General features: G+C 34.3%; 1 protein-coding gene across 5 annotated transcripts in view; it reads right to left on the reverse strand.

Moving 5' to 3' along the window:
- The window catches only part of mRNA-cap (RNA guanylyltransferase and 5'-phosphatase mRNA capping enzyme), a 450753-nt gene that overhangs the window by 380533 nt on the left and 57254 nt on the right, over positions 1-12966 (reverse strand). For all 5 annotated transcript variants that reach the window (XM_090411578.1, XM_090411577.1, XM_090411573.1 and 2 more), the window contains 2 exons: positions 11301-11410; positions 3716-3819 (listed from right to left, as the gene is read on the reverse strand). In XM_090411578.1, the coding sequence (XP_090267704.1) occupies positions 3716-3737 (22 nt within the window). In that variant the 5' untranslated portion in view covers positions 3738-3819; positions 11301-11410. The remainder of the gene's footprint in view (positions 1-3715; positions 3820-11300; positions 11411-12966) is intronic.

A 12966-nucleotide genomic window follows, 5' to 3' on the forward strand; every position in this document is an offset into this window, starting at 1 on the left:
ATTTAAAACTTAATTTGAGGCTTCAGAACAGACCTAAATTTATAACTGAGAGTGAGAGATAAATAGCATGACCTGTTGTCATAGACTGGAATTACTTGAAACTTTGGAAACAGCAGCAAGCATACTAACTTGACAGGGACAAACAGTCTATGAAGAAGTTAACTTATTAAATTAATTACATAAGGTACAATCTCCTGGTTGAAAATAAAACTTCTTTATTACGTTCACTGGAGGCCACTCATGATCACATAACACTTGATAGTGAATCAATGTTTTTTTTAAAAAAAAAATGTGTAAATTATGCAAATAAAATAAGGCAATATATTTTGAGTATTCAGATATTCAGAACTAAGCTGAAAATTCACTTGCACTTGTCTCTGACATCACACTTGGTGAGTGGATTTCTGGAGCCCTTATGCAGATGCGCACACACTGTGTGTGCATGTGAAAATTTGCTTTATATCAATTGTCTAGTTTCTCCATTTAATGACCGCATTATAAATAAGTATTACCAAGTACCTTCTGCTAACTGAAAATTAGAGAATGTAAGGACAACATTTAGTCAGATACTGCGTTTAGTGCTACCATAAAACTCTCTTTTGCTCGTGTGTAAGCAGTAGTGTCCATGGGAGGTGACGTGTTTTTCATCCCATTTATTTCTAATTATACTAACTGTCGCTTAATAAAGTACATACTCTGTGCTGTATTTAGCGATACAATAAAGCTAAGCCTTGCCTCCAGATCATGGATAGTCCCAGAGGTTTCATCTGAAGCAACATGAAGGGAATGCGTGAACTGAATTTTTAACCCATATTAAATAAATTCTGGTATCAATTTATTAACCATGTTAAATCAAAAAACATGTTACATGAAACTGTGTTAAGTGAGGGAACCCTGTATAAAATTACTAGAAGTTCTCGGCTAATTCATACAAGCAAAGGTTGATTTTCTGCTTTGTGATCATAATATCTACACAGACTTTAAGCAGGGATTTCAGCAATTATTGAACTAGCTTAGCAAGTTCAATGATTTACTAGATAATACCTCTCTCTCTGGGTCAAAACAACTATTCAGAGCCTCAGAATTTATCATGCTAGACCAGTGATTTTCAACCGGTGTGCCGCGAGATCTGTGAAAACAAATCAATTGAAAGAAATAATGCGTAAATTGCACATTTATTTATTAGCGACTTGTCTTCTATCTACACCTGAAACTCCCTTATTTATATTTTACGAAACTTACGGTTGGTGAATTGATTTAAAATTGTGTGTTAATTAGCTTTAATTTTTTGATAAGTGTGTTCACAAATAATTTCATTTAATTCTCTTATTTTTAAGGTAACTGGTAAGAGTTCTTTTCTTGTTTTTATTATTATTATTTTTTTCATTCAGTTAATTTTATTCAATAGTATTCCTTTAAAATGGTTAGATTTGTAATAAAAAAAAACAAAAATTTGAAAACAATAAAGAAAGTGAAGCTAGTTTTGCCCAGCAGCTGATACTATATCTAGTACTGGTTCTTCTAAAAACTAAATTAAAAACTAACGTTCGCCATTACGACGAAAATTATTTGTCATTATTTCCAGTCAAGACGCTCCACCACGTCCTACATGCGTAGTTTGTGGCAAAAAATTAGCAAACAACGTTATGGTTCCAAGTAAATTAAAAAAGACATTTACAATCTAAACATCCTCACTTGAGTGCAAAATGGCTGAATATTTTAAAATACTTGTACCGGATAAAACTATTCAAGCAAAAAGATGGACTAAATTTGTAACCGTGTCCAAAAAAGCCCAAGAAGCCAGTTACGCAATTGCAGAAATTGTTGCTAACAAAATGAAATCTCACACAATTGCAGGATCTGTAATTCTGCCAGCACGCTGTAAAATTGTTAATATCATATTTGGCGAGGAACACGAGAAGGAGATTTTTAAAAATTCCTATTTCAGATAACACCATTTATTGACGTATTCAGGATTTGGCCAAAGATGTTGAGTTGCAAGTGGTATCTCACGTTAAAAAAGCAGTGGTTGCTATTCAGTTGGATGAATCAACGGATGTAACTAGTAAAACTCGACTTCTAGCCTTCAGTAGATTTTTTTATAAGGAAGATATTATAGAACAGTTTTTATTTTGTCGACCAGTCCCGGAAACAACGAAGAGCCAAGATATTTTTGATGTTGTTGATAATTACTTTAATTGCCATAACTTGTCTTAGGATTCTTGCATCAGTGTTTGCACTAATGGTGCCCACTCGATGTCAGGAAATGTAAAAGGATTTGTTACACTGGCTCAAAATAAGAATCGTAGAATTATTTTTACACATTGTTTTCTCCACAGAGAAGTACTAGTGTCAAAATCATTGGTACCTGAGCTTAAAAAAGTACTAGACGAGACTATCAAAATTGTCAATTATATAAAAGCTAGGGCATTACAATCGAGATTGTTAGCAGCACTATGCTCCTCAATGGAAGGTAACTCAAGTGAATTTCTATTTTTTTTTTTTTTTTTTAATTTCTATTTCTATTTATTCATTTTTTTTGTATTACAGACTAATTTTCATGGGATTGCTTCACATACTGTTCCACATTTGGATTTATGTGCAATATCAGTCAGCTATATTTGTAAAAATATATAACCAATCCTACTTTCATTTTCATAAGAGTGTTTTACTTTAAAATTGGTATTGGTGTAAAGTGAGTTGATATCAAGAATGACTATAATGTCAGAGGAATTAGGTTAAGTCCTGAAAGATAAATTTGGCAGTATTTTTAATAAAAGCATAGGAATGGCCTATAAGGAGAATGACAAAGCTCTTTGCAATCGACATTTGGCCTAAACAGACATCCCTATGAATGTAGTTTAGGCAGACTGTATATCCTAAATGGTCTAGCACAGTGATTTTCAACCTCCCAGTGTGTTCCTGTCAGATCTACAGACAGGAACACAGGAGGCATAGGGCCAACCACCTTATCCTTGAGACGGTCGCAGTTGTGAAGTCCACAGCTAAAGAACCTCAATGGTTCATGAAAAAGCTCAAGACAAGACATAGAGATTAGACATTAATTTCAGTGTGAGACCAGTACCCTATTTACTGGAGGTCTGAAGTTCTAGAAGCGTTTGGTCTCTAGGGTAGGGTTTCTAGTTGGATTATGTAAAAAAATTACATAATTATTATTTTAAAAAAAAATAAGGACTTTTTGATCATGCTAAGTTTGATTATACAATCAACTCTCGTTACAGCAAACACTATAACTGCATTTAAACACACTAAGTTCCTGCCAAAACCTTCTGCAATAACAAAGTATTCCTATGGTCCCTAAAAGTATGCTATAGCAAGAGTCAGCTGTATTATGAAATACTATTTCAGTAATTTACACTGCTTGCCACTTGTATTACTTTTTTTTTTTTAATCTCTACATTTCACACTTAGTACTGTTCTAGTTCCCTTGTTGAAACACTTCAGTGAAAGACAATATACAGTGTGTTTCCTTGCAGATGTCTTTTAAATCTGATGCAATCAAAAAATAGTACAAAAGACATGTCCTGCTATTATAGCAAGATTCCCAAGAATTTTGTTTCATTCAGTATAAACTTTAAGCATAGTGTGGTTAGAAACATGGATGGACATCCTGCCTGCAAAACATGTATGAAAAAGTACTTAACAACAGTGGAAAAAAGAAATAATTAAAATGAAACATTTAAATAATTCTTACCCGCGACATTGTAGTTTAACATATTTTATTTCTTCTGCTTCAACGTCACTTTTGTTATAGAAACGATCAGTATAAGTAAGATCAATCCATAATCCCATTTTCATCTAAAGAAACAAAACTGTAATTCAGCAAGTTAATGAAAATATTATTTACTCACTAGTCAAATTTTAAGACTGTTTTGCTCACACACACACACACACACAAAAAAAAAGACATTGAACTATATGATGGTACACTCTCAGGCAATTAACTGGCACAATACATAATACATAAATATCTGGAATGCAGAATAGCAGGGTGCCAGTAAACAAAGATGCTAAGAGTTTACAAATAATGTTCTGCCAGCAGCAAAGCACTGGCTAGAATGCATAATAAATGGCCAAAAATATTACATGATGTCTGAGACTTATGGCAAGATAAAAGAAACTATACAAACTGAATAAACATATTACAGACTAACAACATCAATACTGATGGCTTTTAAAGTTTAGAAAAGGCTGTAGTCCAATAAATGAAAATTATGGTGGTACTATGCTGATAGGAACAGGATAGGGGGAGAGAGAGAGGGAGAAGCAGCATCAGTATACAGGGATGTGAATGTGTGTGTGGTGAGAACAATGCTAGCCAATGGAGGAAGAGTGCAATGATGTAGAATAAGCTTTTTTTTTATATAAAATGCTTATTTTCTCTTAATCACAGACTATCAATGACTAATCCCAGATAAATAATGCTGCAGATGAAGTACATGATTTCATGCCGAAAACTTGCATAATGACTACTTCCAGCAAGATCTTTAGACTGCTGGGAGGTGGGAGAGCTGCTCACACGGCCATTCTTATGTTGCTCAAATCAATGACCATAAGGGACTTCTCAACTGACTGGCCTGCTTGGATACCCAATGTGAACTCGACTGACCATTTCATGGGATGATACACACGAGTGGAGATAATTATTACTATTATTATTACTATTATTATGGGCAACTCCAGGGAGTCATCAGACTCATCGAGGGAGGCACCAAATCATATTCATCACAACTATTCCACATTCATACAGTATCTATCATACCTTGCCTTAAACTCATTCACTGTCACAGCATCCACCACAGACTCAGGGAGCACATTGCACTCATTCACTACTCTAAAAGTAAAGAACCCAGCTCTAACACCTTTACTAACCACACTTTTGCCCACTTTCCATGGATGTCCTCTAGTCCTCCCACAACCAGCCCTGTTCTCAAAAATATCTTCTGAATTAATTTTATAGAAGCCCTTCAGTAATTTGAATGTCTCAATCATATCTCCCCTCCTCCGCCTATCAACCAATTTTTGCAACCCACAAATCCTCAACCTGTTCTCATAAGGTTCATTCCACAGACCTGCTATCATCTTGGTCACTCGCCTCTGGATCCTTTCCACCTCCTCCCCATCAAGAAGAAACCCTGGCACCCAGATCTGGGCACAAGTAGTCAAGATGGGGTCTTATCAAGGCTCCATACAGAGGAACAATAACCTGCTTGTCAACGTATTCTTCAGCAACCAAGTGATTTGATAAGCTGATTTGGCCACTTTTGCAATGTGTCCCCTAAATTTCAATTCCTTATCCACCAACACTCCTAAATCTTGTGCCTCATCAATTTCCTGGAGCACAGTTCCACCAATGCAGTAAACTGCCGCCAATCTTTTCACCTCAAAATGCATAACCTTACATTTTGCCACATTAAATTGACATCCATTCTCCTTAGCCCAGACCTCCAATCTATCCAAATCATCCTGCAAAATTTTGACGTCATCTGCATTCACTATTGCCCTACACAACTTCGCATCATCCGCAAACAAATGAACTGTTCCTCTCAGATCTTTCCTATATCATTAATGAACAAATTAAACAGCAGTGGTCCAAGAACAGATCCTTGTGGAACACCACTAGTCACAGGCCGTCTTGTGGACTCTACTCCTGAGTAAACCACTCTCTGATATCTCTCTGTCAACCACCCTCCTATCCATCTCACCAACCCTATGTCCATCGCCATATGTTGCAATTTACTGATTAGAATTTCATGTGGTATCCTGTCAAAGGCCTTAGCAAGGTCCAGTAGAATCACTGTAAATCCATTACCCTTATCCAGTTCAGCCGTCACTGTGTTATAATACGTGAGCAAGTTACTGAGGCATGACCTACCCTTCACAAAACCATGCTGTCCCCGATACATTACCACATTTTCTTCTATCCAATCTTGTATTTTCCTCTCGACTATTTTCTCTAAGACGTTGATAATGATTCCTGTTATGCTGATTGGCCGGTAATTTTCAACAGCAGCCTTGGAACCACCTTTGTGCAGCGGAACTATTTTCCCCTCTTTCCACCCCCTTGGGACTGACCCAGACCCGAGGCTCAAATTAAACAAAATGGTCAAGGGCACTGACAATTCTTTAGCTGCTTCACGTACGACACGAGCTGGTATACCATCCAATCCCCCAGATGTATTGACATTGAGGTTCAGTAATAGACTAGTTACCTCTACTTCATCACAATTCCAGTATAAGCTGTTGTTTCTTCCATTCCTGCAATAATCTGATCCACTCCTTTAATCCCACAGTTGATGTGCAAAAATGCTTCAATCATACAAAGAAAAATGTGGAAATTATGAGGTGTTATACAATATTATATATGGAAATTAATGAAGTGACCACTAAGTATATATAACAGGCCACAAATTTACCTAAGCAAAACAACTGTAATCCTAAAGGCTGATGTTCCAATGGTTGCCCCCCCCCCCCATATAATTTAGAATATCCACTGCTATTATGTATTGAATAATTACACAAGCAGTAATCATATTTGAGATATGACCACTGATATTTCTTTGGTAACAAAACCATTGTTAATATAGATATATGCCTTTTTATGATGTTCACAGAGGCAGTCTTTCTCAAGTACAAACAGTCCCTAACTTACATAAGAATGTTCCACAAAATTTTTTGTAACTCGAATTTAACTCCTCCCAACCTGTTAATCCCTATTGCTTGCATGTTTACCATGTGCGTAAACATTACTGCATTAACATGTTTTAAAGGATATTTCTGTTAGTTTCATTCACAGGAGATGCAAACACAAATTAGATTTCAGTATGTAAGTAATTATTAATGCAGTAATATACTGACGTATAAAGAGTATGAGAAAACAGAAAACACATTTAATTCGCCATTCAACCTTTTGAATGAAAATTATCTATACATGACTGAGCAGCATCTTTTTTTTTTTTTTTATCTTCTCTTCATAAAGCTCTCAATAATAGGCTAAAAACATCTATTTCTCTTCATCATCTTCATCAAATTCCTGACATATTCCCTCAAGGAGTGTAGGATATTATACTAGTACTACATGAAGAACTTACATCATTACTAACTTCCTATCAACAATTTTCCTCCAAATCAATCTATTATCTGTCAAGACTAATATTATCAGATCTTATATACTATATCAATCCACTGATATCGTAGTCTTCCTCTGAGCCTTTTTTGTGCAAATCTGGCAGAGAACACTTGTTTTGCTAATCTTTCCTCTCCCATTTTGTTTAAGTGACATACCACTTGACATTACCTCTGCTAACACATTCCTGGATGCTAACAATGTCAGGTTCTTTCCTAATATTCTCATTTTTAATAAATTATCATTAATGCCATCTGTTCACACCCCTAACCTTTCTCAGGACTCTCATATCTGTGGTCTTGTCTTTGGTGAAGTGTTTTATTTCTAACCTAGCTCTCAGATCCATAAGTTAAAATTGGTTTGAACACTGTCTTGTATACAGATAATTTATTCAGTTGACTTCCTACCATACCAGCTTTGTTGACTCTGTTGTCTATTTCCATATTTAATTTACCATGTTCACTAAAAATTGTGCCTTAGTAGCTGAAATGTTTTACTTGTTCTATAGGTTCTCCATTCACGATGCAGTTGATATTTTCAATGCTTCTGCCTATTTTCATTGTCTTTGTCTTGTTATTGCTGATTTCCATACCAAATATATTACAACAGTTACTGAATTTAGTCAGGGACTTTTGCACCCTTGTACTAGATTTATTTAAAAGTATAACATAAAGCAGAGAGCTGAGATTAACACCTCCAATTTTGCTATCAGATTTAACACCACTTTCCTTCATAATGTGATCCATATAGATAACATCAAACCATGTTCCTGTATTTTCAATTCTAACTGATGACTTACACTCAAAGACTAAGTATTGCTTGATATAATGCCCCACTGACACCCTATGGCTATAGAGGCAATTTGTCATGCCTTTTGTAGGTCTACAAAACTTAAATACAGATCTTTGTTATATTCCCACAATTTCTGAACTATTTGTTGTAAAGTGAAAATCTGATTCTGACACCCTCTATATGGCCTGAATCCAGCTTGTTCTTCACCAAGCTTCCCTTCCACAATCCTTTTCAACCATTTCTCTTACTTGCATAAATCTTACAAGGAATACTCAGAAGGGAAATACCTATAACTCTCACATTCAGTTTTATTTCCCTTTTTATATATTGAGTACTATGAGAGTTCTATTCCAATCATTTGGAATTCGTCGCTCTGTCCAGGCCCTCTGAACTATGCAGTGCAGCCACTGCAAAACTTTTATAGCTACATACTTAAGCATTTCTGGTCAAATATCATTTATTCCCACTGACTTTACACATTTCAGGCTTTTGATGGCTTTTTCTACTTGAAGTATGGATATATATTCCTGACTACATGCCTGTTAAGTGTTTTTTACCACTGTGCTGTCACTGCTTGTTTCATTTAGCAATTTTTTGAAGTAATTACTCCACATATCAATGATATCTTTTTCTCCGGTTTTCATTGTCCCCTTCATCATCTCTAATTCCTTTTACAGCACTCTTTTCTCCATTTCTGAAATTTTTCAATAGCGTACAGAATATTTCGTCACCTTCCTGATATTTATTTTCTATGTTCTTACCAAAGTCTTCCCATGACTTTTGTTTAGCTAGCTTTACACAGTGTTTTTGTCTCTGTATTGTCTAAGAGCACAAGATGACTTATTCACCAGGAACTTTCAATATGCTTTCTTCTTTTCCTTCACTGCCTCTTTAACTTTCTTTGTCCACCATGGAGTTCTGATTTTTCTTTCCTTGCAGACAACCTCACCACATACCCTCTGGCTAATTCAATCAATTTTTTCTTCAGGGCTTTCCAAAGAATCTTCAAGGTTTGGTTCCGGTTCTAAAACTCTTTCATTTTTTCTTGAATAATGTTTGTGTATTTTAGTCTACAGTTCACATCTAAGAGATGCTCAACTTTTATTTGCTTTAAAACTTTCTTACATGTTCTTCTTTTTTTTAATATCAAATTTAATTTTATTCTGCTCAAGACTAAATTGTGATCACTTCCAATTTCAAATCCTTACACTCTAGTGTCCTGCACCAGTGGGAAAACATCACTATCAACTATTCAAAATTAAGTGGATATTGAATACCACGTTTATCTTAGCCAAATAAGAAACTCAAAGATAGGAAATCTAATCTAAGAGTTTCATGCCGAATATAGAAAACTAGATAAAGTTCGGTGAGTCCAAGCATAAGCCAACACCTGATAGTGCAACTCGTAGCAAAGGTGGAGAAAGCTCCGATCACTGTCCTTAATATTTTCCCATAATGTAAAACAAAGCTCCTAGGAGATGTATTACTGTTCTACATTATGCGAAGTCACTACCCATACCGGTTTCGACCTTTTTAGAGGTCTCATCAGTGAGTAGATAGACCTAGATAGATGTAATACTAAGGTTTCAATAGTCAGAGCTCCTTTCTTTACTGTACGAGTTGCCAAAAGGTGTCCAAATACAATTACTAAAATTAGAGCCAACAGGCTTCACTTTGGCGAAGTAAAATTATACAAAATTAAGTGGATATTGAATACCACATTATTTCTTAGCCAAATAAGAAACTCAAAGATATGAAATCTAATCTAAGAGTTTCATGCCGAATATAGAAAACTATATAAAGTTCGGTGATTCCATGCGTAAGCCAACACCTGGTAGGCTTATGCTTGGTCTTGCTAGCCTGTTGGCTTTTATTACAGTAATCAACATCAACAATAACATAGTCAATGAGACTTTTCTTATTCATTGCCTCTTCTCTCCATGTGAATTGATGCACATTTTTATGTGGAATATTCTGTTAGTAACAACAAGTACATGTCCTAAGCAGATATCCAACAGATATTTGCCATTATTATTATTATTATTAGCGTTTCTCTTTTCTCCAAATCTATTTCTCTTGGACTTTTAAACCACAAGGCTTTAAGGATCATCCTCCAATTACTTTGTCCCCCTTCAAAACTGGTTTTAAAAATATAACTTTATTAATATTATCCAGAAATTTTCATCATGAAGAAGTATGACATGATGAAAACATCGCATTCAAGAATGTCCATGCACACATAGAATGGGAAACTTATAGGAAAGGCATTTTTTAACTCAGTCGGGGAGTAAGGTTCAACAGCTGACAAAATCAGTAATACTTTGATATACTGTATGTATTGTAATTAAGCTTGTTTCTTCGTGTGTGTGTGTGTGTGTGTGTGTTATATTCAAGTACTCTGGATGAAGTATGCCATCTTAGGACATTAGCAATAAACTATGTTTTTATGGACTTGACAGTGTTAAATAATTTGTCATCCTGAGTAGAGCATCTCTACTCTCCAGCCAACACACTGTGGATTCAAATTTCATTATGCTATGGATGTTTATAAACATTAAGCATTTTAAATAGTAGACAATTTTTACTATCAGCATGAGATCATTACATTGCCCAATGGAAATCTAAGTGGCTTAAATAATTCAGGAATCTTGCTCTCTAGGAGCAAGGTTCCTGAATTATTTAAGCTTACCTAAGTTTATTTATGATGCTAAATATACTACCAATACAAAGTTATCAACTTTTAATGAGTGGGATAGAAATAAAGAAATTATTCAGTGATTTTATAAATGAAGTGGTTATATAAGGAAATAAGTTTTGTCTAAAGATGGAAAAAATACTAAATAGCAAACTGTGAATGAACTCCAGCATATGGTGACAAAGAACAAACAGTAGAAATACAATGAAATGTCCAAAACAGCCATTTAATCACAGTGAGAATATCTTCAACTATTTATTGTGGCACAGCAAATCATCACAAACATAATGCAAAGTTACTGCAACTTCAAAACTCATTCAATGCATCTCAACATGTTCCTCAACAGCTTGGGGCATTTCTTTCTTATGCATAAGGTAACCTTTCTTGTGATATTAATGTGGATGTTTTATTGTAAAGTTTAAAAAAAAATGAATTTATATTGTGTAAGGAATGGGATTTGGAATGGGATTTTATGTAACTGCTAGTAAATCAGTTCTGTAAAGTATATTTCTAATATTTCAGAATTTAAAATCATAAACTTTAGATCCTGAGTTTAAAATTAGTGTGGATGAAAGTTCCAGTAGTTTACATATAATAAATAAATTTACTAAATTGGAGTTTGCTCATGAGAAAGTTGAGTATCACTAAAATCAGCAATAGATATACCTTATAGCTAGAAACTGAAGAGATCATCATGGAAGGATAAAATCTGCTGGGTTCAGGAACTAGACTATTATAATTCTCATTGAGAGGTGTCTTAAATGGAATGAATTTCTCTGGAATGATAAAATCATTTCTTAATCATTAAAACAAATACATATGTTATAAAAAATATCTGAAAAACGATATATTTAGATGCAGAAAATCAGGTTATGAATATATTGTCAAGGCATTTTAATAACTTTTTTTAACAATTGGGCATAAAGAATACATACACTTGTTTCTATATATGCAATCTCTCTCTCTCTCTCTCTCTCTCTATATATATATATATATATATATATAAACAAATGAGTAAGAGTTTTTAAATGTGAACAAATGTTAAATCAAATACCAGTTTATAGAATTTGTTCGAATATGTGATAAATAAACATCCATATGATTTGCAAGACTTCAATATATGTTATCCTGTCATCTACAGGATCCCCTACAGCTGCAAAATTGCTTATTTCTGTAAAACAAGAACTGCCAACAGCAGCTTAAGTGAACATAGAAAAATAAATTAAATCTTAGACTACCATAGTTCTGGTTGAATCTGCAATAGCTCAAGATTCCCCCAATCCAAAAAATCTAGGAAACTTATGTTACTAAGAACTGTATATTGTTTACTTATGGATGTGAAATATTAACTTAATACAGGAAAACCTTGCTTAACACAATTAATTAATCCATCAATTAATGCGCACTAAGCGAAATCATGCTAAGCGAATACAGTAAACAATAGGAATAATTATAATTCATACATCAGTCAGCATAAATTTGAAAAAAAAAAAAATTACAGTATAAGCTATATTAGAGAGTAAAATCATCAAAGTTAATAAAAACAATTGCTTAAATTTTTATTTAATGTCTAAACATTTGATTGAGCTAAATTTTTTACAAAAAAAAAAATGTTTGAATCATGCTAGACTTTTTCATCTTGTCATGCAATTTGCAATAGCTGGCGATCACTTTATCAAGGTTTCGGTGGACTTCAAAGCTTCATTCCTTATCAGGATCAGCATCAAACAAAATTTCCTTAGCATGTTCAATGTAATTGAAAGCTAGCTGAAGTTCTTTTGCAGTTAGCTTCTTAGTCATACCATTTTCTTCTTGTTTGTACTCCTTTTCTTCTTCTTCATATGCACGCTGTTCTTCTAGTTGAAGGAGATCATTCTCGCTTAACTGTTCTGAATGGGAATAGAGCAAGTTTTTCACATCTTCATTATCCAGTTCATTAAACCCAAGTTTTTTTCCAATTGTGCTGATTTCTTCAATAATGTTAGATCTTGGATTTTGCACACAATAAACTAACAAAGGTCTTTAAACTTGAGTTTAAAGTTGCCTTCTGCATTACCTCCTAATAATAGCACAAGACAATCTTCAGATACTTTGTAGCCTGGTTGAGATGCTTCACTTTTAGCTAGGAAAGTTTTTGTTGGCATACACTTCCAAAAGAGACCAGTTTCATCGACGTTGAATATTTGCTGATCGTCATAATCATCCTCCTGAATAATCCTTTGCAATTCTTCACGAAACTCGGCCACAAAATCTTTATCAGCACTAGCAGATTGCCCAGTTATTTTAATGTTATGCAGTCCAGCTCAATTTTTAAAACAATCAAACCATCCTA

The sequence above is a fragment of the Typopeltis vanoorti genome, chromosome 21, assembly GCF_054136105.1.
Source record: "Typopeltis vanoorti isolate ZY-2024b chromosome 21, IOZ_Tvanoo_1.0, whole genome shotgun sequence".
Taxonomy (NCBI): Eukaryota; Metazoa; Arthropoda; class Arachnida; order Uropygi; family Thelyphonidae; genus Typopeltis; species Typopeltis vanoorti.